This window comes from Neolamprologus multifasciatus, chromosome 19, assembly GCF_963576455.1.
Source record: "Neolamprologus multifasciatus chromosome 19, fNeoMul1.2, whole genome shotgun sequence".
Classification (NCBI taxonomy): Eukaryota; Metazoa; Chordata; class Actinopteri; order Cichliformes; family Cichlidae; genus Neolamprologus; species Neolamprologus multifasciatus.
Window position 1 is genome coordinate 11800655 of NC_140457.1, and position 26250 is coordinate 11826904.

Genomic DNA, 26250 nt, shown 5'->3' on the forward strand with positions numbered 1-26250 from the left:
GTTTGCAGGCTAGCAGAATGTCAACAGAGACCACGAAGAAAGTCACGACCACAAGAGCGAGAGAATTCCGTGCTGCTCAAGTCCGTGTTCGTTTAAATCCCGCGAGGCTGACTGCTTAGGGTTGGTGGATTTTTTTGTGTGTTTTTTAGAAGTTTTGTCTACATTTAGATTTGCTAGTAATTCATTCTTTTTTTAAAATGCAGTATATATTAAAAATAATATAAGCTCTAACTTGAGATACCTAAATGAAAGTGCGACATTATTCAACCGATGTTCCGGTGCAGCGGGGGTTTACTATCTTGCCTGTGATAAACTAGGTGCCGTTGAGCCGTTAAGACATAAACGGTACGCGGCCTCAACAGCCCCATTTTATTACAGTCGAGTTTATCAACACTGCAGCTAATTAACATTTTAGCAGTTCAGTCGGTCCGTTTGACATTTACATATTCACTGTTAATGTCCCGTTGCACCATCGACTGCTAGCTAAAACTGAATCAAAGTAGGACTGGGGAAGTGACGCCTAGTGAGGGGGAAAAAAAAGTTTGATGCTTAAATCAGTCGCTACCGTTACACTATTCTAGCATGCCGTCAGGATTAGGTGCAGCGGGGCGCTGTCGAAACAGCGAGATGATGAAGGCTTATGTGCCATGGAAGGGCAGAGTTTAATGTAAGTACTGTTACTGCATAAGGGCTGTTTTGCATGCTGCTAAGTATTTTGTTTATGAAGGCGAATGCTAAATGGGAAGCTATTAATGTGTCATTATTAGACAGCGAGCTTTGATCTAACCCCTGTTTTGTTTTTTGTTTGTTTTTTTGTTTTGTTTTTCCTTTCAACCCACGTCCTTTTCACAAAAGCGAGTTGTAAAAATCCCAGAAAGCCCCCAGACTACCATTCATACCAGCGATGTCACATTTATCTGAAAAGTCCCTCCTACGTAAACAGTGACACTTGTAAGTTAGGTTGGAATGTGGCGACGTGCTAAAACGTGACTTTATTAAGGAGAAGCATCGGTTTTGGGCAGTCGTTGCAAAAGCGTGTCAGCATTTACAGTGACATTTATGTGCACTTTTTAGAAACCTCTCCTGTTGTGTACATGATAGATTCGATTAGATGTACTGATTAAGAATGTGGGCTCTAAAATGTCAGCACGCAGAGGGAAGATGCTTGTTTTCTTGTAATTTCATGCTTTCCTTTTCTGCACTTTGTTCTTACTGTTTCCAGAAAATCCAGAATCCAGAAAATGAGCTGGATTCCTCAAACATAAATGACTATTCCATTAATCAACCAAATGTTACAGCCATAAACTTCGAAAACTTATATTGGTGAGTCCTGTCAAGTAATTTGAGATCCACAGAGAAGAAGGAGAGACTACAGGCCTGCACTGCCGTGATTTTGCCCAGTGTTGTAGTAGAAATTAAAGGATGCAACCATAATTAATTTGATCCTTTACGCATATGGAAAAAAAGGCTATGCACTTTGGTGAACAAACACCCACATTTCCTTTTGGTTTATCGAATTGTTTCAGTTCACTGAAGTCCAAAGTCAGCTGATATAGGCTTCAGACCCCCTGCAACTGTGATATGGTTCAGAAAAGGGGTGGATGGTTGACATGAATGTGTACATACATGTACAAAGAATAGTTCTGAATAGAGAACACCACAATACAGTTTCGCTAAAACTTAGCGCAAGCAGTCAGGGCTCTTTCACTTTTGTTTTTAAATAATACTCATAATAATAATAATAATAATGTCATTGTCGTCATACACACACACACACACCTGTTGTTGTCTTCTTTCTGTCTATTTGTCTCCATGATGATCTCCTCCTTTTCCTCCTGTCAGCACCACTTGCCAATATCACTATCTGTTGCACTTGTTCACTGCCCCATTCGGATGACTGTTAAAATAAAAATCAATGCACAGATAGAGCTCTTCTTGGGAAAAGCACAGATTTGAGATGTGTCTACTTGTACAAAGGGAGTTCTTTTTTTTGCTTGTCACAATAATAATAATAATAACATAATAATAATGATGCAGGTATAAAATATTCACTGGATACTTGCTTCTTCATTTGTGAGCTTCTTCATTCGTGAGGCTTCCACTGGTGAGAGCAGCCTGGCTTCTTCATTTACATCCAACCACAGTTTCAGATTATAAATCCACTGCAATTGTGAGGTGCTGCTACAGCTATCCTCTTGTTAGCTTGCTGAATTGGTTGAGCAAAAAATAAAAACTTCCATTAGCTTCCTCCAAAGGGTGCACGGGCTCGGCCTTAAGAGATCAGATGAGGATGAGCCACTATTTTTCCACATCAAAAGGGGCCAGTTGAGGTGGTTTTGCAGACATGTCCCACTAGGAGGAGGCCCCAGGGCAGACCCAGGACACACTGGAGAGACTGGAGAGATTACTCTAGGCTGGCTTGGGAATGCCTAGGTGTGCCCCTGGCAGTTGGAGGAGATGAAAGTGGTGGAGGCCCCTGGGCACTTGCGCAGAATGCCCATTGGATAATCAGGCCGAGCATACAGATAGTCAGCTGTTATATTAGTGCATTCCTTTAATTGCACCTGTGTGCATCCTCTTATTAGTTATCTGTGAAACTGCCAATTTCTACTTAGAGTATATCTAATTTCTCTGTTCCACGTTTATTTTCACTTATTTGGATAGCCATTTAAGCTGTTTTTCATTTAGAAATCCTTACATGCTCTGGCTCCAGTCTATGATTCAGTGTGGAGATTTTGTCCTTATCTGTATTTTGTCAGGAAATTGGGCGTGCATTTCGCAATGTTTCCTAAGGTAATGAAAATACCCCATTGAATTGAAGACAGTGTGATTCCTATGAAGTAGCATTTGATTGTTTCACATTATTATATGGAAAACTAAATCACACAACCCTTGTTATAAACACTTTCTGTGCCCCACACCCTCAAGGGCCTTTCTGCATTTGCCTCTAGAAACAATCTTCCGTCTGCTGTTTCCACGTGTAAACATTACACATAGATTTCACAGAGAAAATATTCAATAGAAAGAAAACAAGAAGTGTGAATGCAGTGAAAGGAAAGTGAACGTCCTTCCCCTTCAGACCTTCGGTCCTCCCATGTGTGTTGGAATTTCCCGCATGGACTGAGAAGGATCTTGCTCCGTAAATTACGGCGCCTTGCATGTCAAAGGAAACCCCTTATTTGGGCAGGGAAGTGGGTGTGGCCAGCGCGCTGGTGGTGTTGGAGGGCTGGGTTGGTGGCTGGGTTAAGGGAGGGGGGAAATCACAAGACGAACAGAGACGCGCAGAGCAAATAGGCCGCATTGCCAGTGTGTATGTTTTTAGTGCAATCATCGTGCAATAATGTGCAACAGACAGCGGCATCACTGCGCTCACGTTTCTCCAGATTAGCACCCCGTTTCCTATCGGGAAGGACTCTTGTTTACGCAGCGAGGTTGACCCGCGCACCCCTCCTCTCTCCCCTGTCTCTCCACAAATTTTCCCTCTTTGTAAGGGGAGGTGAAGGGAAGAAAAGTAGCAGTGAGTGAGTGAGGTCAGCAGCATAGCATGAGTCAACCTCGGGGATATATGCAGTCATCATCGCAGGAGTGCATTGTGCGGGCCTGCTGCCGCTGCTGGCCGCACAGAGCTGTGAGTGTGCGATCCTGCGGGCTGAGCTGCCGTTAGTAGCAGCTTTCATGACAAACACAGTAAGTATCGGAGAACACGGGGCCGGAGCCACGCTGTCGATGACTGTGGCGTTGTTGATACGGTCGACACTGCGCGTTATTGTGGCCACAGCTTGCTGACAAAGTTTTGTTTACCTCGCCCGTGGCGGACTGGGCGGTCGACAGATCGGAGCTCCATGCGGGGCTTACCGCTCGCCCTGTGCGACGTGTTTAACGTGCCAGTGAACGCGGATCGCAACGAAAATACATAGAAAGAAACGTGACGTATTAATTTTTTTGACAAGTTGAATCGATTAGCGTTGTCTGTTAGCCGTGCCACCACACTTTTTTTTCCTCTCTCGTCACGGGGAGCTGCATTGTTGCTTCGGTTTGTTGCAATGGGACATGGCATTAGTGAGTAGATAATCCGTTTTCTGCAACAAAGGGCTTCTCGTAAAACAGGCTGGAAACAGAAAGTGATGTGGACGGAGTGGGTCCAGGGCAACACGTTGAGTGTTCTTGCGTTTTCTTTATTTGTGCAGGCCGCGTATTGTGTGTGTGTGTGTGTGTGTGTATGTGTGAGCGCTAGTGCTGATTTTGAATTAGGAAATGGCGATGGATTAGGGCGGCTAATGGTGCTTGACATTTATTTTAAGCCATTTAACGTGTTAGTTTGTATATTGGGCTAAACCCCAGGCTTGTGTAAGGCTGCACTTGTGATGCGTCATGATGATCTCTCACCTCAGATGGTGCGTTAATGCTCGGCATGGTCAACCTTAACCGTTTTTATTTAATTATTTCTTTATTTACTTGTTTGTTTTAATCATCCTGCAAGAAACGTGCAGCTTTTCGTAGAGGATGTGTCAGAGTTTGACAACGTGTCTGCATGCATGTGTAGCAGCACATTGTGTTGCTACTGATGCAGAAACAGTTTCTTAGCCCACATAGTGTGGCGATTCACTTTACTCTGTCAGTGGTGTCTCGCAGAGTGTGCAGGATCTGAACAGCTGCAGCTTTCTATTTTAAGCAGTGTGTGTGTGTGTGTGTGTCTTAACAGGTCACCAGAGTAAAGGGTGACAATTGTCAGTCACTTCCTATGTTGTCAGAAAGAACCTTTGGCAAGGCCATCCTGTAAAGATTCTCATGTTCATTTATGTAATCATCTTACCAAATTGTTGGTGTGCAACGCCAGCCGTGCAGCGATTGCAAAGCTGTAATGCTTTTCTCTTGAAGTTGTTTAGTGTTGCACAAGGTTTGTTTTGTTTGACACAGACAGAGGATTGATTTGAAATTTTAACAGGAGCAGCCAGGATGTTTTTGGCAAACTGGACTGTGCCAGAATCTGTTTTGAAACTCGGACAATAGATAATATTTTAATAATGGGTTACCAGCAATTGTCAAGATCTTTCCATAAGCTAAAAAAAGCCTTCAAGGCCATTTTGACTTTTTCCTTGCTCCCCCCCTTTGCATAGATAGTTTCATACTGACTCATCTTTGCTCACTTTCAGTTGCCCTTCTTTTTCGAGTCTCCGGCCGTGGTTCAAAGGGCATGGGTTCCCTTCTTTTCCCTTTGATGAGTCACTGAGTTGTAAGAGAAAAAAAAAAAAAAAGTGGTTTCTATCACTTTCAGTCCGCTGTCTGTTACGCGGGAAAGGGAGCTTCCTTTTAGTCAAAGGTCACGTGTGCTGTTTGATAATGGTGATAAAGCAGTGGCACAATGAACAATTATGCTTCTCCTACAGTGCTTGTTTTTGTTTCATTGCTGATTAAATGCAGCACAGTAATATCCTGTGTGACATTTCCAGGAACTATTGATTTGGCTGTCTCTCTCAACTACCTTATTTTGGTTCCAGTTTTCTACACACGTCTGGTTGTATACATGCTATCCCTTTGTCACATGAGCTTTGTGAATAGGTGCCTCGCATGCTCTGTTCTCACACCCATGCTTTTCGGTCGAGGTCTATTGCTGAAAAAGCAAACAACAGGTTTTTAAATGATTGAGTCAGGGATGTTAATGAGACCCTCCAGTGGGGAGAGTCCCTTTTGACGGATAGGTTAGTGCTTGACATCTGTCTCATTTTCTCTACAGGGTGTTGTCCATGAATGAGAAAAACACACAAACGTCTTCATATCTGTTCACTCCCGGCTGACAACCTGCGATTAGGTCACAAAGAACTTCAGAGGGGATAGAAGATAACCTTGTTCGACCTGGCTCCTGCTTATTCTGACGACAGTGTGATTTTACTGGTTTATTTTATTGTACATTCCCTATAAAAGGGTATACGTGTATATTCCCATCTTTGATTGCTGGATTGATACATTCAAGTGGAGTATTATCACTTTAGCTGACTGAAAATTTCTACCTGCCTCGGAATATTCATGCCCGTCATGAGCATACCGGCGCAGCAGAAACCTAATGCCAAAAGAACAGGCAAACGAATCACATTTTTCAACGATCAAAGTGTAGCAATGAAGGAGACTTCTCAGCACCCAGATGGGTCCTACTATGTGGCGAGTGGTAATGTTTCAGAGCCTGGACAGAGTGAGGCTGCAAGTACTGTGACATCCAATCCAGAGGGCCCTCATATGTACCTCAGCTCTGTCATCTTCAGCCCAGATAAGGGCGACCACAGCAGGGGTCATTATCAGCAGACTGTACCCATGAAGTGGGCTCACCAGGAGCCCAATCAGCAGCAGTCGAGAGCTGCACCTTGGACCACCATGCCTCACTGGGGGCAGAACTTTCCAAGTTATATTGGAGGAGTAACTGACTCAAGGACCCAGAATGTATTTGTGAAGTCAATGCAAGAGACCGCTGGCTTGCAGCCACATCAACAACCCCCTAACAGAGCTGCAGACAAACCTGCAGTGGAAGTGTTCAGGGATGTAGGCAAGTCTCGGGGGATGGAGTGGGAGCAACAGCAGCAGCCGCAGGTTTTTCAGGACACCTTAAAATCAGGGGTGATCAACACCCAGCAGCAGAGTACATCTCACCCAGGAGGAAGCTCAGTCCTGCAGTCCTTCCAGTTGGCCTTTGGTCAGCCCAAGCAGCACCTGCCTGCCTACTACCAGACGTTCCAAGGTAACAAGACAACTCTACCTAACCCCCCAAACTACTCGGCACAGAATGCAAAATCCCAACATCATTTACAACAGCTGCAGAAGCAAGAACAAATACAACGGCAACATCTAATCCAGCAACAAATGCAGCAGCAACAAATCCTTCAGCACCAACAACATGTGCAGCAACAGCTGCAGCAGCAACAAATACAACATGAGCAGCAGCAACAAAAGATGCAACAGCAGCAGCAACAGCTCCAAATGCAGCATCAGCAGTTGCAACAACAAAACCCCCATGTGCTTGACTATTACCCTGGTGTGCAAAATGCAAACCCTCACGCTCACCCCCAGCCCGTTGTGGTACACTCCTACGAGTCCTCTGGTCCTGCGCCGCCAAAGATCCAGGAACCAATCATCCAGGACATCACACCAGAACCACAGCAGCCATCAGACCCGCTGCAGCCCCCTCTGCAGTCTGAGCACCTGACTCAGTCGCAGCCTCAGATGCAGCCTCAATCCCAAACGCAGCTTCGGAGATCTCGACGGCTCTCCAAGGAGGGCGGCGCGCCTTCGGACAATCCCTTCCTGCCTGTCCCCTTGGAGCAGTCAGCACCAGTGCTTCAGGGACCGCAGAACGGGTCACGAGACATCCAGGCTGCCCCGACAGGTGTCATCCAAAGCACACGCAGGAAACGCAGGGTTTCCCAGGAGGTCAACCTGGAGATGCTTGCTCAGAAGGCCTCAGAAAGGGAGTCTCCACCATCACATCTTAAGGTAAATGCATAATTTCATTTGGAAACTGGCAATGCAGCTATTTTTTTTCCCCCCTTGCCTTTGCTTTTATGTGCCTTTCTGTTTTCCATGTTGTTTTGCCCACTCATCTGCTTCTCAGCTGTTTTCTATCAAGCATAAGGACGGCAGAAACAAGTATTGATGTAAAAGGACAGAATGTTCTGAATCCGAGTGATTGCACTGCTGTTTAAATCTAAACTTGTCGCTACAAGCTGGAAGCCTTAATTGCAAATATTTCGGTGAGAGCTGGAAGTCTAGGCTTCTAGCGTTATCCCAGGGTATAATTGCATTGGGATTTTTACTCCCAGAGCAAGAGTGGGAACTGGGACAAATGCCCCTGCCAGGAAAACTGTGCCAAAAGTTGTGTTGTTTGTGATTAACGTGTTGCTGGAAGAGATGCTGAATGTAATCAGAGCCCAGTGAAGTGTACGCCGCAAAAGTAAACTGCTCAGCTCTGCCCTGTGGGGAAAATCTGCAGCTAAGACAAAACTTTACATAGCAAATATTAAATTGGAGTAAAATGTGCTCTAGGAAAGCCTCCATGTATGACTTTACACCTCTCACAGGATTTGTTAAATGTACAAACCTGATATTATACCCTGACTGTACCATGCAAAGTCATACAATTATCTGTGTTTATGTGCTGAATGTCTTTATTGTGCAACAAATGCTGTTGCTAAACAGTGCTGAGTCAGTACGTCTATAGTTAAGCATGGCTTTGGCCTGAATTTCCCTCACAGTTAGCTGCTTGTACAGGCCGTGTGTTTAGTTACATGCTTGCACGCCCTCCCCTTCAAAGCAGAGAAACTCCAGCCTGCCCTCCCCCCTTTATCTATACAGGGAGGGGTGCAGGGTTGTCCTGCCTGCAGTGCTCAGCAGAATATCTCTCCACCACTCTGGTGGAAGGGCTGGAGTTTTCCACCAGCAATAATGAGAGCTGCTCCAGCTTAGCCACAGTGCTGCATGCCTTTCTAACCATGAAGATGCAGCGTGCAGAGACGGCATGCATCTGCCTTCAGCTGTCCTATAATGTGGTCGTTTAAATGGCTTTGAAGTTGTTCCTCAGTTGATCGCGGCACAGAGGCTGCTCGGGCCCACTCATTATGGTTTGTCGAAGGAAAAAAACTGTGAAGAATGCCTTTGGGGGTTGTTCCGTCGAAGTGCATGTTAAATATGTCACTAAAGTGCTGCACCTAGCAGTAAAATACGATAGTGAAAGGGCTGAGAGTGAGACATTATTATATTTCAAATTCTGACATTTGAAATGTTTCTTTCCACAGCAGTTCACTTTCTCTTGTGCTTTTTTTTTTTCAATGTGATTGGTGCCTATTTAGTGTTGTTTAGCGAGATTCCAGTTCATTGTACTGATTAGAGTTCGGCAGCCTGTTCAGATGAATTAACACCCATCCTGTTAATCAGATCTATTTACTGGCGTGTGCTAAGCTGGAAAACAAAGCTACTCTTCCTTGGAGTTGGTAGGCAGTGGCATTGTTTACAGATGTTGTTTATAGGCAATTGATTTAATTAGTTGTCCTTTTTGCTTGTTGCTTCTGGTGAGTCTTTAGTGTTCACAGTGTTGTTGTTTGAGGAGCTTTTTTAAAAAAAATACTATTAAGTAGGCAGTAGAACTCATTTAGTATGGGTATAATTTTTTGATATGTCATATGCTTTAAAAGAAAACCATTTATAAAGAGCATTGCAATAACGACTTTTCATCTCTATTAGGAGCCACACAGGCCATGGAGTCCCACAGAACAAGAGATTATGAACCCTAAGCGACCTCGAGACGACAACCTTGTTCCACTTGTTATCCCCGTGTCTGTTCCAGTCCGGAGGCAGGAACCCTCGTCTCCCGAGAGTGACGAAGCAAGTCTGGCAACAAACTGGCCTCACAGGTCTTCAAACTCCCAGGATCTCGGGCGCGCAGACCACAAGCCCTCGGTCATCGTCACCCGAAGACGCTCACTGAGGAACTCCTTGTCAGACAGTGCAGAGCAGGTGGATACACATGAAATTCTTGCTGGTTTTGCTTTTTCTACACTTAAAACACACTTTTATATGCAGAACTCATTCACCAAAATCTCAGAGGGAAGTTTCATGGGAGTCTCCATGGAGTTAGGGAGAATAGACTGGAGTCCCAGCTTTTATATACATTTGGTTTGTGTTGTTTTTTTTTTTTTTTCTCTGTTTAATTCCAACTATAAATCCTTGAATTTATTCCACATTGTCCCACCCATGAACACATTCTCCCTTCCCCCAGCCATGCTTCATGCGTTCCCTGCCCCCATATTCGTCCTGTACCCTTTTCTCCCTTTCTCTCATTTATTTGGGTGGAGGGGGGATAGCTGGTGAACTCTTTGCCCTGTCCCAGATCAGGCAGATTAGCAGGGTTTAGCACTGCCATACTGTACATTATGTACCTAAGATTTGAGGGTTGGGGTCCCTGTTCTCTCTCTTTTTTTTGAGGCGTTTACAGTCACTAAACCAACTTTGTGTATAATTATTTTTTGCATATTTTTAATTTGAGACACAAAAACGTCTGCTATAACCTCACCTCTTAAAATAAAATTTTCCTTCCTTCCCAGAACGACGGCGCAGAGGGTGAAAAAGACGACGATGGCAAAAAGTCTAAACGCCGTCCACGCCCTGAGCCTCTCTTCATCCCGCCACCTAAACCTTTATTCATCGCCCCGCCCGTCTACTCCAGCATTACACCCTACCAAAGCCACCTACGTTCCCCCGTACGCCTCGCCGACAATGCTATCACCATGCCCCCCTATACACCACCGCCGATCCTCAGCCCTGTTCGTGAAGGCACCGGCCTGTACTTCTCCACTTTCCTGTCATCTGCTTTGGCCAGTGGCCCAGGCCTGCCCCCTCCCGCTACACCCAAGTCAGCCACACGCAGCCTATTGCGATCTAGTAAGTAAAAAAGGAAGTTTATAAAACTCGATTGAATGAATTTCCAGTTTAGATGTCCTGTGGATCAAAGTTTTGTGCACTTGTAATAAGCACCTTGCTGTAGTTCCCCATAAAAAACTGAATGTAAGACCAGGTACAATTGTTGTTGTTTTTTAAATATATTAGAATTTTGACAGACTGCATGTTAGTGTACTCCTGTGCTGTGTCTTTGTTGTTGCTGGAGTGAGTGTGTTATGTGTGTGTTTTGCTGCCCCCTTAGACAGCTGCGACATCACACCACCAGTTTTGTCTGCTATGAGCGAGGCCACTCCGGTCAGCAATGAGCCGTGAGTATTTCTCCTGTATGATCAGTTTAGAGGTTAAGTGCTATTTTGAAAGGAATTATATTGCTACAATGAATTATTCAAAGCATAACAGTGAATTGAATTATGAAACGTCTAGAATGAGAACATAGACTTCTTGAAATTCTAATCCCGTCTTTTAATGCAGCCTCCCCCTTCACCACAGTTACCACTGAATTCTTTTGCTCTGTCATCCACAGCTAACATTATTACCAGAAGTTGTCTCTTTGAATCAACTATGTGGCCCAACGTCGCACTAGAACATCTCGTTTTTTTAAGTTGTACATGAAACCTGGTTTCAGTGTGATATGCAAATGTTATTTAAAGTTTTGGCAGAGTTGGAAAGTGATTAGAATGGCCACATGTAGCCGTTACTGATAGTAAAGCGGGGCTACCTGTTTTGCTTTAAGGATGCTCACTGGTTGCACTTACTGTGTTATAAATACAAAGAAACAATATTATACAATCTCATTTAATCGAAAACTTAAAAAAGGCCTGCTGTTGGAAAAGAAATGCCTAGAACGAGTAATAGATTGTGAGGGTTGTATATGGTGAGATCCTAGATGGAAGGACCCTGAATCCAGGGTGAGAATGGCATACACTACAGCTGCTAGTGAAAACTACTCTATAGAACGTTATGCATTTACTGAATGTAAATGTATAGAATGGCCACTCCAGAAAACTAGTGAAAGTATATGCTGTAATGAAAATGTAAAGAATTACAACCTTAAATGCATTTCTAGATAAAGTCAGCAGTTACTCCATGAATAAACAAAGCCACTGATAGCTGGGTGTGTATGAAAATCCATTTTTTTGTAGTTGCATCAACGACGAGTTGCAGTTTATGGGGGTGCATTGTGCAAGCTGTTGCTTCACTGATGCCAGCTGCTCAGATGTTAGGCAGGGATGAGCTAGGGAGGCTTCCCATAAGTCATGTTTTCAGCTGGATCTGGTGTGCTTTCAAACGCAGAACAGCCTTTGCAGGTCAAGTTTTAGCAGCCCACTTTCTCTGGGGGAGGCTGCCAGCATACACACACACTCAGCTGGGTACACTGCAGTTTCTCTGGAAATGCAAGGGAGGGAAGGGATATCCTAGCTCTATCTGTTGACAGCATAATTTTCACAACTTTCACACTGAGATATCTGGTTTGCATTGATATGTAAGCTTTTAAAGAACTGTATCTGATTCACATTTATTTTTGCATGGTTTTGTTCTTTTTCTTGTTAAATCCAGACCATCAGTTCAGCTGGGTTAACAGTACAAGAGCTGCAATGTTCAGAGCTGGAGCTCCTCAGCAATTTTTCTGTGACCTTTTAAAGAATATAACAGACGAGCAAAGAAAATAAAAACGTTCTTAGAAGCAACACAAGCTTTACTGTAAAGCGCAACTTGATACTGATACTCATAAAGCAAATGCTGTCTTTGCTAAAATATTTAAGAGTGAATAAATGCCTCGTGAATGCAGAAAGAGTCGATGAATTTTAAATAGATCAAACCCCTCTTGCCTTTTTAAAACTGATGTCCTGTTCCCAGACGCATAAATATTGGCTCACGGTACCAGGCGGAAGTACCAGAGCTGAGGCAGCGATCTGTTGTCGAGCAGGATCATCATCGTGCAGAACTGGTCTGGGTTCCCCTGTGCGATCTGGAAGGAAAACCTGACCTTGAGGAGAAAGGTGAGTCACTACCTGAGAGTTTTTGAGAATAGGAAGTGAAACCGAAAGCTTATATAATGGCACGCAGATGGTGGTGCAGTGAAAGGTTTGATAAATGAAAGTGGCCTTAAAGAAAAAAAACGGCTCTTCATAAGAATTTCAATTCATAGTATATAAATGTTGCAATATTGCGGAATTGATTTAACAGCTGGAGTATGTAATTTTGTTGAGTCATGGATAATAAAAACATACCAGAACACTGAAACCAACCATATTTTGTCTCCATGTATTGCATATTTTAATAATACATTTTCTTATTGTCATCACTGTATGCAAAATCATTTTTTTCTCTCTTGCTTTTGCAGTGGAAGACCTCATGCACTTGGCCTGCTCCAGCGTTTTATGTGGAGGAGGCACCAACCAGGAGTTAGCCCACCATTGTCTGTACGAGTGCAAAGGGGACATAATGGTGAGTTCAACAGAACAATCCATACTGACTGCAACAGGGATTACTATGAATAATAAAAACATAACTGGGAGCTGTACTTCACCGTGGTCTGACTCGAGCCAGGTTTTCTTCTAGCCCACTCACACTTTACACCAACCTATTTACCTCTTAAAGACTGTTTTCACTTACAGATCACAGATAAAGTCCACACAGATTATATCGTGTTACAGTATAGTAACATTCGGTAGAAGTTGTTAAATGGTAATATTTCATATTTGAGACAAAGGCATCATGCATAGTTCTTATATGCTCATTTATTGTTGCAGTGCTCCATGTAACAGAATGAATGAATTATATTTGTCACAGCACAAAAGCAGACAAGAATGCACTAATAAATTAATAAAATTTAAATATCTAGAATATTTGGCAATTTTGCTTGAGATTTTATTTTAAATCTCATGTGAACAATTCTGCCTGCGTGTTCAGTGTAGGAGAAAAAAGGCAGAGGAATGAAGAAAAAAATCAGTATTTGTACTGATGTGTCCTTGTCAAAATAATTAAATCCTGCCTGCAGAAAACATGTCAAGCTGTATCTTCGGTACCCTGAAAATAGACCAGCACCATTTCAAAAATGCATTGCAAAAATCTTGAGCCACCCAATATTTCATTATACCTTTCTAGGAAAATGGGAAATGGGTGCAGTGATTTATTGCAACATTATTTATCTCAGTCAATATGATCCCCTCTGGGGAGGCCAATTCATTACTGATAGGTTTGCATGGTCTTTTTTTCTTTCTTTTTTTTAAACTACATATGCATTTATGGAACTGAGAGTGTGTTTGGGATCATTTTAATGCTGAAAAATGAAGCAGTTATCATCAGATCGTGTTGTATGGTAAAACTGATTTGGATTTCAAGGTTGGATTTAGCACTTTATAGGACCTACTGCCACTGATTTTGCAGTCCAGTTCACATGTAATTTGGAATACCTCAGACTTTTCTTCCCGTTTCCCTTCCTGAAGAATGGCAGATATAAATCTTCTGTAGACCTCTTCTTGTTGTGCTCAACACGTCCAATTTCCTCGAAAATTTTAAAGACACACTGCGCATCATGCTGAGATATACCAAGTTGTTGGATAATAAATCATTGGGAATCACTGTGTTGGTAGAAAGATACTCTACTTTTCATAGATAAAATGAGTGCTGCTTTGAGATTTATGCAGTACACTACTGTATATTATAGAATATACTGACTGCCTGCTTATACATGTTAGGTTTAGTGATGAGTGCTACATGTGCTGGGCATGTTTTTAATGTAGTCATTCAGTGCCTTTAGCACTTGGTGAGTAGTGAAAGGAAGTGAGTGATCAGTAGAATTTCACTTTACTCTGTTCTGAAACCCCGGCGGCCTGAGATGACGGAGATAGTAAAACCGTTTGGCCGTTTAGTCAGAAGCAGACTGATCCTCCTGTATCGAGGCACAAAGAGGTACATGTGCTGCTGGGGGTTGTAGAGCTGGAACACTTATTTAATCAGTTGATAAACATAAAATGGTTAAGGGAGATTTTAAAAGAAATATGCCCCATTTTTGATAGCTCTCATGCTTTTAGTCGGAGCTATCTGCCTTTTTTCTTTGTCATATGTGGTAGTGAACATATCTTTAGTGGTTGATGAAATTGTACGCTGCATTCCCAGGTGATTAGTGTTATGTTTTGAGTGTGCTTTCTTGCATTGTTTCACACGTTGATCTCAGAAGACAGCACGGCCAGTAAAATGTACCGTGGCTGTCAGTCACGTTGTCAGGTTCACACATTCTTCTTGGCGTTACTCGCAAGAGAAAAGCGCCTTAAATGCAACATGTGACATAAATGTTTATGACCTTGCATCACTCAGCGTGGCGTTCCTGAGAAATCTGCCTGGACAGACGGGTGTTCCACTACACTGCAGCTACGGTGCATCCTGTGTCTCATACTTACTGCAGACCAGTAGTTGCATCTGAGCACATGAGCAGATCGATCTAGTGAAGATTTCAGTGCTGATACTGCAACATGTAAGCCACCGACTGAAACGCAACTTTCACAGCTGCGTTCAACGGCAGAATAATAAAACATTTACATAAAACACACCAAACCTCAGTGTGTGTGTGAGAAATAATAGACTCTGCGCTTGTTGTAATGAGGTCAAAGAGTGGTTGCTGTTAAATGTTGAGGAGACAGCATCTCTAGTGGCTCTTACCCACCATATCAACCCCATTAAACTCCTAGCAACTGAACATCCAGTGACTTTTTCATATATATTGACTTTAAAAACAATGCTAAATGTCAGTCACTGTTTCCTGAAACACACAAGTGTTCTTCTGTCACACTTGATAGGGGCTTAGTGTAAAGACAATTTAAAGAGGATGTAACTGATGATGGTATGGTAATTATGTATGATACTCATCAGCAGAGGAAGACTCTTTGCATTGCGCATTACGTTGCACTTCATTACAGTGACTTTAGTGCAGATCTTAAATCAATACTTCCATTGCTGAAGCAGAAGTTGTCTTGCAGCGTAGTACTAGAGCTGTCAGTGTGCTTTATGATGCTGCTGGTTAAGATTTCAGGCCCTAGCGACCAGCAGTGGTCCAACGTTGTCAAGGAAACCACGAGGGGAGGGGGCTGTCATAGCGCCCACTCTCTGCAGCGGGCTGGCTCGAGCTGCCGCCTTCCAGCATTCATACACAGTCAGTTTCTCCTTTAAGAGCACAAAGTTAATTGTTATTTTGACAATGGCAGAGAGCGCGCACAATTATGATATAAAGCCCTCAGATACCTGGCATTTTCAGGGAAAGTGAGAGTAGTGGTTATCTCAGTCCCTAGTTACCTGTGAGAAACTGATTCACGCTTTGGCTCATTGTTTTACGGATCTATAAAAGCACAATTGGAGCGCCTAATAGAGCAAGAGTTGGCTTTGTGTAGCAGGAGGGACTGGCTGTATAAAGGCTCGTAACAATCACTGCTGTGCCGTGTTTGTTCACTTTCAAACACTAATGGTATGTTATTTGTTTTTCAGGCTGCTCTGTCCATGCTGATCCTGAGGAATCCAATTTTCCCAAAGTCTCATCATTTGGCCAACTACCATTACTCAGGTAAATTAAGCTTTTTTTTTTATTTTCTTTCAAATAACGTTAGATTTTTTTTTTAAAAAAAGGGTATTTGAGATTTTTTGTAAAGTTGGAAAAAAAAAACTGGATTCACTATCAAAAAGTTGATTTTCAGGCCTTTTTCTGTACTAAACATATCCAAGTTGTTTGGTTTCGGTCTGCAGTGATATTAAGTTCATAACATGGGGTTTTTAGACTGACTGCACAAAGCAAGTTGCTATACGGTAAGATTATCAGATCAGATTAGATTAAATTCAAATTAAATTGCACCTTGTTTATGCACCATCCTTGTTTTTGTGACCTTGTCAAGTAAAAGTCATATCCATTATTGCTATTTCTGTTATACTCCAACCAGCTGGTACTTCAAGAAACTCAAAAAAACTCTTATAAATCATTGAGAAATATGATTTCACCCAAGATGTGTGCATATTTTGGCTTTTCATTTAATTCTTTAGACCATTTTTTTTAGCCCCAGTTTTTGTGCTTTCATCATTAAAACAGTGATTGACTTTGAGCCCTCTGCCTTGCCTCAAAGCAGCAGCAGCTGCAGTAGTGAGAGTGTGGCCGTGGTGGGTTAGTCGGTGACTGTGGAGGATTGTCAGAGTCAATGTGATGAGGGAAGTAGGAGAATTGGGTGGGGGGGTGGGGGGCTGGAGAGGCTTGCAGCATGTGGTTAATCCCAAGCAGGAGACAGGGGAGCCTTTGTTTATCCAGTAGTGTGTGTGTGTTGAGAGTGGGGGTGGAAGTGAACTTGACGAGGCTCCACACACACACTTTATATGGAAACAGATAGTTTTGGAGTGTTTTAAACTAACAACTGCATTTTTTTTTCTTTCTACCTCTCCTCCTCCTCCTCCTCTGTCTTTCTACAGGATCAGACAGTTGGACAGCAGCTGAGAGACGCCAGTTTAACAAAGGCATCACTACATACAAGAAAGACTTCTTCATGGTGCAGAAACAGGTATGTGTCCTTTCAAACACAAGGAGAGGGAAGTCCAGACCACAGTGATGGAAGAACAAGGCCATCTAGTAGTTGTCAATTACTTTCTACTATGATCACTGTAGACATGATATTTTCCTTCCTTTGAGTTGCTTCATAGAAGTATTTCCTTTTGGTTTGATGTTTTTTTTTGGTGTCTCATAGTCAACAGGTTTTTCTCAAAAGTGCAAAATGATACAATTTTGTGGTCTGAACCATTTCAGAGATCAAGGAGGTTCTCTTTCAAAAATAAAATTTCAGTGTCACTGAGGTTCCTGAGGATTTTGCACATGGCGTTTACTTGTCTGTCATATTGGACCTATGATAACCATAGTAACAGTGTAGGGTCAGTGAATAAGGCCCTAGTTACACAGGCCTAGAGGCTGGTTCATAACCATCTGGCAACCAGGGATCATGAGGGGACAAAAATGTATATTCTCCAACTGTGCCTTTGGTCACGAGCAGATTGCTGTGGTCAGCCTACATGCAGACTCGCCAGCTACTTTCTGAATGGTAGTGAAACTGTGAAAAGTGCAGCATGAACTGGAAACTTAGGCCATGTGCTTTCAAAGCAAAGCAAATTTGATCACTTTCCAGTTTACTGCACACTTTTCCAAGTTTTATTACCGCTCTGAAAGTAGTTTGTTTGCAGAGAAGTTTGTCTCTACAACTTCAGGCAACTGCAAATATCTGCTAGTGACCAAAAGAATCCTAAAGATGTTTTTGGTGTAACGCCCTATTTGTAATCAGCTTCACCCAACAACTGCTAGCAATCCCTTGCCAACCATTTGGGAATACCAATTTTTCCCCAGAAGATGTTGCATCACATCCAATATGGTGGATGTGATACAACCCCTGTAAGGTTACTTTAACTATCATTGGCTTGCGTCAAGACGGAAACACACTTACTTTAAGAGAGGGTGATGTGGCATCATTTGTCATTCGGGTTATTGCTTTACTAAAATAGCCTCTCTCTAGCCAGTGAACCCGAGAAAGCTAATACTGGGCACTAGCATGGTCCATGCCTTTACTATAGACTGAGGCTGGAGAGCTCCTTACCTGCCACTCTGCACCAAGCACATCAGCTAGCTCAGTGTTCCCCAACCTTTTTTGCGCCACGGACCGGTTTATGCCTGACAATATTTTCACAGACCGGCCTTTAATGTGTCGCGGATAAATACAACAAAATAAAACTAGTACTGGTACCGAAAAAAAGATTTATTCATAACACACATGAAAAGACCCAGGAAAACGGAGTTAACGATAAAAACAATAACAAAATAACGCTGAAAACTGATAAAAACCCTGAAAACCATACATTTCAAATACACCTGAGCCTCAACTTTCACGGCCCAGTACCAAACGACTCACGGACCGGTACCGGTCCGAGGCCCGGGGGTTGGGGACCGCTGAGCTAGCTGATTAAGCTAACTGAATTAAGTACAAAATGATCATCAAAAAGCGTAGTTGGACAAGTGGTAGGCACAGTGTTAGCTGGGTTATTTTAGCTTCATTAGTCAAATCAAATTTAAACTTCTGAATTAGATTTAGTGCTGACATTTTCTTTTTTTATTGTCATTATCATTGTCTATCATTGTGATGGGTGTTTGTCATTATTGACACCATAGTTCACTGACTACTAAAGAAAAAAAAAAGAGAGGTGGAGGAAATGGCAGATGAATCAATATTGAAATGAATCATTCCAGCTGAATTTGCAACAAGGTTTTTCAAGGCAATCAGATATAATTAAGCTGAAGGTGAAATGCCATGATGCATAAAAAGACCCACACTCTGAAGTCTTGTTTTCAGAAATAAGTCATTTGTGTGCGATTGCTTGTTTTAGCAGCTCTGAAATGCTCATACATGTAGAGCGACTGTATAAAAAAGAGAAATGTTTAAAATTCACTAATAAAGAGCGCGGTTGCGGTTCACAGGTATCCACAAAGACGGTGGCCCAGTGTGTGGAGTTTTACTACACCTATAAGAAGCGTGTGAAGTCTGGCCGCAATGGTACGCTAACCTACGGTGAGACAGAGCCTTTGGAAAGCAAGACCACAGAAGAGGAGATGGACCACAAGGTCAGTCTTAAACCATGTTTCACATTAGCGTTGCAGAAAATAGCGGATAAAAGGATGTCTGTTTAATAAATGCAAATATCCTCACTGATCGCTGTTGAACTGAACTATGTAAAAGTCTGTAGCTGTCTGCAACTGTGGTTCATGGTGTCTATAGTAACCTTACACACTGATAATAGAAGGTAGAGCATGTTTAAAAAAAAAAAAAGTACAACTGCAGGCTGTTTGGGTTTTATGGTAACTGAATAGTGCTGCATGCATATATATATCTCTATATCAGCATGTTTGCTATAATTGTATTTAAGTAGCCACAGTGCGAATGTGGTCCTGAACAAAATAGCTCTCAAAATGAATTGTATACTAGTAGATGTAAGTTTCCCTCAGACATGTGTGACTTACAGTCAATGTTCTTCTTGGACCAGCAGGGCTCTCACAGACTGGAGCCACAGCGGGAGGAGGACAGCAGGAAATGGGAAGGGTCAGCTGACAGGAAACCGGATGTCTGCCCTACCAGGACGTCTCATGCGCTGCCGTCCACAGAGAATGTACGTGTGCAATTAGAAGAGCTGCATGAATTAATGATGGTGTGAATAAATTAAATGAAAACATGTATAGCTGAGCAGCGAGCGCAGAAGTCTCTCCTTTCAGTGTTTTCTCCTCTTTGCCTCAAAGATGAGATAAAATGAGTAAAACAGTATTTTTAATATAATACAACCCCAGAATATGAAGGTTGGTGCTCTAGTTTGGTTGGACTGAATTTCTATCATTACTGTGGTTATTATAATCATTATACTTATCGCATATAGTGTATTATTTAGTAGTATAATATCTGTGATATTTTAAAAAAGTAATTTTTCACAGTAGAAATAATGTAATTTATTTTAATCTTTAGTTTTTTGCTTTTGTGCACACACAAACTATTCTAAAAGATATTGTAAAGCGAGTATATCTACTGATTTAGATTAAACATACAAGTTCGATATAAATTAATTTAAAGCAAAGAGAAACTGCAGGAGAGTTTGGGAAGATAAGATTAGATTTTATGGATAATGTTTTGCGGCAAACCGATTCCTGCTTTAGAACTGTGTCAGTTGAAGATTTGTCCTTTTGAACCTGACATGAGTTGCTGGTTGGATGTTGGTTTTGCTGCCCCCCGCTGGGGTTTTGGAGAAGAAAACTCAAGTCCTCCCCTCAGCTCTCTGCTCTGCATTGTGCAACTCCATAGTCTTTGTTGGGAAACGGTGACTCAACAAGAAACTTTCCTCCTTTCTTTTTCATTTTTTTAAATGTTAAAGATGAATTCAGGCTGTGCGTATGTTGCAGTTTCATTGTGTCCTCATTTATGCATCCACATGCATACCGTTGTGAAGCTATTCTATATAAAAGCTGCTCGTAAAGTGGCTTCAGCTGCACTAAGCAGCTATGTTAAAGGTGTTTTGGAGTTTTCATGTTAACAGCACTTCTTTCTTTTATTGGGTGTGCAGCCTGGGACCGTTCTGATTATGAAAGGCCAGGACGACACGGGGAGGGAGCAGTCGCTGTCCCGGGTTATTCACCCCCCTCATCCGCCACCTCCCAGCTCCAAACAGCGCTACGAAAGCAACGCCCGCAAGACGGCTCCTTCGACAGGCAACAAAGGCCCAGCTGGTCAGGAGGGGGAATTTCCCTGCAAGAAATGTGGCAGGTCAGTGATCAGAAATGTGGCATCAGTCACCGCTGTTGTGTCGGAGAGGCTGGGGTGAGTCTGTTTGCTTATGTAAAGATGACAGCAGCACTCATTCGAGTTGCGTAAGTAGCCTTAGACAGGACAAGATGGGAAAAATAAAAATTTTGTCTGAAATATTTGTACTACTTTTGCCCACTTGGAATATGAATGGTAAATAGAGGGAAGTGTCTCATGGTGTCTCACTGAAAGAATCAAACCGTCCTGTCATGCTTTGGTAAAATAACAACTCGTCCTCTGGCAACACCGGCCATGTTATTGCCAACTGTGTCCTAGCAACCGAAACACCGAGTAGATACGGCACATCACACCTCCTGTCAGCGCAGCTCTACCCAATGACTTGAAGAGCACTACACTTGCTCTTCACACCAGCTCAGTGTCCTCATTATAGACTGTCCTCCACCACAGATATCCAGCTAGGTGATTCACAGCTTTGAAATGTTTTATCGTAGATCTGCTGTTGTGTCACATGACGTGAGATTTATTGTGGAGCTAAAATGATCGAATTTTAGTACATCCTCCAAAGAGGATTGTAATGTTTTCTTCATAATTTTATGAGAAAGCACAAAGAAGTAGTGAAAATCATTGTTGTTTAGAAGCTTGTGTTCGTGTATGCTAGTGAACTTTGACCTCAGTCTTTACAGAGAGACAGATTCTTTGCTGTCTGGAAGTACTGAGCTTAGAGTAAATGTGTGAGTTGTTGAATAATGTGCAGTATTTCAATAAAACTTGAATAAAAGAGGCTTTATGAGGTGGTTCCCAGAGCATTTAATCTAATTTTCATTTTGTGCTCTTTAAAATAATAAAATAATTCCCTCCGGCTGAACCCTTTTACTTATAATGATGTCTTTTTGCTTAGTGGGCTTTTAACATTTTCTCTACACCATAATTCATAAAGTTATATATTCAAATTCTGCATATTCAGTCTTAAGTGGTTTGTTTTGACGTGACCATGTCAGGCAAACAGCAGCTGAAATGGGTTCCACCTTTTTCCAAACAGCCTTGTGTTCTTTGCATGTTTTTCTCTTTGCATTGGTACCCGATATAGTTTTTGTTTGTTTGTTTTAATATGCTAAAATTAAGTTGTCAATGACATGGCTGAGGAACTTCCAACGTGTCACTGACTGTTTCAAAAATAAACTCTAGAGAACCACAGTTTCATATCTAACAAGTCAGACCTAGTGACGAGGAAAGAGGTTTATCTGTCTCTGGCAACACATGATTAGCTGTTTTGATAATAGTGATGTTGGAGGCTGATGTCTTACACGTGCCCTGTGTGTGCTCAGCCACCTCCATTTGTCATGTTCCAAACAGACGCACATAGCCAGGACGTAGCTGGTGTCCAGTGTCCATCCACTACCAGCTTTTTTTTCTTTCTTTTTTTTTTTTTTTATGCTTAAAAGCAGCTTTGTGTTCCTGACCTCCAGACTTACAAACTGAGCTTAACTGAGCCTGCTTAACAAACACAAACAGCACTGCTTTCCTCTTTATAGCAAGAGTAGCAGATTGCATATTTATAGAGCCGTACATATTAAATGAGGCGATTATGCAGAGTTGCATTTTAGCTGCTTGTAAAGCATGAAGGCATTAATATAACCACTGTGAGCAATGAAAGCAAAATGCATCTTTGACCTGCTTTTCCCTAACCCTGCAGGATTTTCTACAAGGTGAAGAGCCGCAGCGCTCACATGAAGAGCCACGCCGAGCAAGAGAAGAAGGCTGCGGCTCTGCGGCAGAAGGAGGCTGAGGAGCGGGCGGCGGCTAAAGCAGCCGAGGCCGCTGCCATCCTGGCTGCGCGGCAGCAGAACGGGACGCGACAGGTGGGTGGCGACAGCACCAATGATGACTCTTCAGACGCAGAGGACGAGGACGACGATGACTGGCAGTAAATGGGAAGACCGTACACACCGACTGTAACGGTAGCGAGGTTTGGTTACTGGACAGGAGAAGGACAGTTGAAAAGAAATAAAGAAATCCCCCCCTGTGAAGTTTCTGTAAATTTTTGTGGAACAAGAAGACTTCTGTTACTTGGCACATTCAGGGACAGATGAGCTCCCGTGTCCTCATTTAACTGTGAACGCGTGGACTGAGTGAGAGTGTTTTATTCGTGTTGGAACAACGTGCTTTCCAAAACTCACCAACCCCCCTTTACTCTGCTTGAAAAGCTTTTCAAGTGTTACCTCTCTTGGTCACAGGGCTCGGTCAAATCAAAGCCATGCCGCTTCTTTCGGCGCTGTCCTTTTTCTCCACTCCCAGCCGCGGCCTTCCTCGCCAGTTTGAAACTCACCCTGCATCATTTTGACAGGTGTGGAACTCGTCAGACCCCTTTTTGTTTAGTTTTTTCTACTTCGCTTCTTACGATGAGCCACAGCACCCGCTTAAAAGCTGCATCTCGACCGTCCAGCATCGGGTGAAGTTTTGAAGACATTAAAATCGGACAGCTGGGGGAGCGTTGAAGCGAACGGAGGCTCGTGCTGTTAGGTTCTCCGCTCCGGGACGGACAGATGGATGGATGGCATGTGCAAACTGTTGCCTCTGTGTCGCCGCTCTCCTGGACACAAAGCTGCCAAAAGCTTTGTCAGACGCATGTGCGCCAAATGGGTTCTCTGTGTTCATCGGGCTTTCGTTCTGTGAACCCCCCTCCACCTACTCCACCTTCAGCCCCGTCACCTTTTATAGCTCCCAGTTAGTTCCTCACTGTCGATGCCTTGGATGTTATGCTTTTTATCTCAAAATGACAATCAATTTTACACTGTTGTTTTTTTTTATTGATATGTATACAGGTGACGTTACTCTTTTCTTTTTTGCCTGTGTAGCTGTATACGGTTATTGTTGTTGTTTTTGGGGGTTTTTTGTGAATATTCCTGTTTATGATTATTATTATTATTATTATTATTATTATTATTAATATTATATTCTGGTATTGGCTGCAGTTTAATTAAGCGCTTTTTCCCATCTTTGTCCAGAGCTTCTTTTTTTTTTTTTCTTCTTTTTTTTTTTTTTTTTTTTTTTTAATTTAAACAAAAAAACTCAAATAATGCTACTTGCTGCCTGTTAATAACTGTGAGATTTCTTTTGGAAACATGAAATGAAGAAAAGGCAGAGATGTATGTGCAATAGAACAAGTTGACCCCCTGTTACCTGAGTGTTTAAGCTCACCAGGCCCCCTCCCACCTTCTCCTTCATGCTTACAACCACCTGCTCCGGATGCCTCACTGGCACCGCTGTAACTGATGGGAAGCATTGACTCAGACTGTTGAAACTGCAGATGCACACATTGAAGCAGAAAACGGCAATGACCAACTCGAGACAGTTCAATTAAATTAGTCTCGATAATTGTGGAAATTTTAGCTTGTACAATCTGGCTCAAGCAAAGTAAAATCTTTACTTCCATCAACAAATGGGTGAAGCAGCAGAAACTTTGCTCACTGCTAACTGAACTAATATTGTAGGCCTTTAGCATATACTTTCTACCTCAGTATGCGTTTTCCTCATACTTCCATCTAATTACCGACGGAATACAAAAGGAAATGTCTTCTTTGTGGCTGGTTCAGACTAAAATGTCATGTTTTGTAGGTTTTTAGAGACAGTTCTTTGCTTCGTCTGTCTCACAGATTCTTAAATCTGGCTCTTTTATTATTATTTTTTCTTGCACATGCCCTCTAGCTAAACCTGTCAGCCACAGCTCATTATTTACACTCCCCACAAACTGTTGATGATGGTAAATAATTTACTGGCAAAAGCTGAAACACAGGCATTAAGAGAGATGGAAGCTCGAACTTTACAGAGTTTTATCGCTGTCATACAAATTCCCCTTGAATGTTTGCTCCTAAGTTTACTATAAACACTTCACACAGACTGTTTACTATAAAACATACAGATAGGGACAAAGGGAGGGAGCATTCTCTACTTCAGTACCTGATTTTTTTTTCTTTGCAGGCAAATGTCGGTGCCGTTTTTCAACTTGTGTTCTTGCACTTGGTTGCTGATATTCGGTGTTTCTAAATTGAAGCATGATGCGACAGAAGAGAAGAATAGTGTCTCTCTTTTAGTCAGCATGGAAAAGTGTCTCAGTCTGCATATAGATTGTTGTGGCACCAAAACGCTCCAATGAGAGCTTGGCTGTGGAGAGGGGGTCGTCAGCAGCAGCAGCTAAAGGACAGCGTGACTCAGCTTACAAATGCATTTGATAATTAAATGGAAACGTGTGCAAAAGAAATAAATAAATTAAAATGCACGTTAGTGGTATAGCTGTGATAAGGAAGCTATTTAAATGACTTGTATAACAGTGTGGCTGATCAAAGGTGGATATTGATATCTTTTTAACCCTACACCGTGCATCTGTGGTCGCCTATTTTCTGTTTACTTTATTGCTGATACGAGGCGCCGAGTCGGACCACGGAGACGGTGTGTTTTGATCTGTCTATCGCTGCATATCTGTGTTAAGCCCTTCAGCCCAGAGCCAGCTTCTGTTGCCATGGCAACAAATGGGTTAAAGGGTTATTTTCCTTTAAAGGACAAACCACAGTGGGGGAGCTCGGGGGGAGCGGGGAGAAAAGGCTCCAATTACCGGTTAGTCCACAAGTTAAACCTGGGTCTATGCACAGACTGTTCACGTACGAGTGTGTGTGTGTGTGTGTGTGTGTGTGTGTGTGTGTGTGTGTGTGTGTGTGTGTGTGTGTGTGTGTGTGTGTGTGGCAGGGGCGCACCGTGTTAAAAGAATGTGTGTCTGTGTTTGTGTCTGATTGCTGATAGGTAAGATGTTTAACTGTACACCAGTTAGTGCGGAGAAAAGAAATTGCAGACTGTTCACATGTTTGATATGTTAATTTATATTTCTTTTTATTTGGGTTCATGCCGGGGGAGGGGAGGGGGATGTTGCAACAGAAAAAAGATGTTCCCGCTTCTTAAAAGCAGACTTGTGGGTGAAGTCGAGGCCACAAGCTTTCCTTGTTTCTTCTGGCCGGTTAAGGGAATTTTGAGGAGACAAAAGGTTTATTTAGCTAAAGATTAGAAATCTATATAAGAATGGAATTCTATGTTTGCATACTTTCTATGCTATTTTCATATGAGGTTCACACTAATGATGAAAACAGAAAGGAATCTCAAGTGCTTTTTACTACAGTGTAACTTATTTGTTTTGATTTGATTTTTACCACCTGTGTTTTTAGTAATGATTTATGAAGCACTGTATATTAAAGTTTTAAAATATTCCGCAGGACTTTCTGAGTCACTTTTTTCACCCCCCACGATCACTACACCAAACCAGACCTGATAAAGTTCTAACAGTGACAGTTGCTGTTGTTTGCATTACTTCACAGCCAGCACACAAGGGGGCAGCATTGCTGCAGTGGTTCATTCAGGCAGAGGAAAGGAGGAGGAAGCTGTTCTGTGCCCAGAGCCAGGCTGTTCTGTGATGCCTTAATCAAATCTGATTGGCTTATGTCATATTTAACCATATAGC

The 26250-nt window shown here is 42.5% G+C and overlaps 1 protein-coding gene across 9 annotated transcripts; it reads left to right on the forward strand.

The window, feature by feature from the left end:
- The first annotated feature begins 1 nt into the window (after position 1).
- Positions 2–26000, forward strand: mideasb (mitotic deacetylase associated SANT domain protein b). 9 transcript variants are annotated; one of them, XM_085143967.1, is made up of 14 exons: positions 19–120; positions 1223–1323; positions 5735–7479; positions 9223–9495; positions 10083–10419; positions 10679–10745; positions 12295–12437; positions 12782–12885; positions 15919–15994; positions 16882–16970; positions 18923–19066; positions 19486–19608; positions 20548–20747; positions 22441–26000. In XM_085143967.1, the coding sequence occupies exons 3-14, from the start codon at positions 6025–6027 to the stop codon at positions 22673–22675; spliced, it is 3246 nt and encodes a 1081-aa protein (XP_085000093.1). In that variant the 5' UTR covers positions 19–120; positions 1223–1323; positions 5735–6024; the 3' UTR covers positions 22676–26000. The 9 variants fall into 9 exon arrangements, 8 of the variants coding, with proteins under 8 accessions (XP_085000095.1, XP_085000093.1, XP_085000092.1 ...); XM_085143966.1 differs by lacking the exon at positions 19–120 and adding an exon at positions 283–667; XR_014871259.1 differs by lacking the exons at positions 19–120; positions 1223–1323 and adding an exon at positions 1351–3687 and having other exon boundaries at positions 22441–25436; positions 25488–26000.
- The last annotated feature ends 250 nt before the right edge of the window (positions 26001–26250 follow it).

Bases quoted from the DNA above. Each gene is read 5' to 3' on its own strand.
- mideasb (XM_085143969.1), top strand. From the start codon at position 6,025: ATGCCCGTCATGAGCATACCGGCGCAGCAGAAACCTAATGCCAAAAGA. The intron at 10,746-12,294 runs GTGAGTATTTCT...TCCTGTTCCCAG, and splicing joins ACTCCGGTCAGCAATGAGCC to ACGCATAAATATTGGCTCAC. The intron at 19,609-20,547 runs GTACGTGTGCAA...TTGGGTGTGCAG, and splicing joins CGCTGCCGTCCACAGAGAAT to CCTGGGACCGTTCTGATTAT.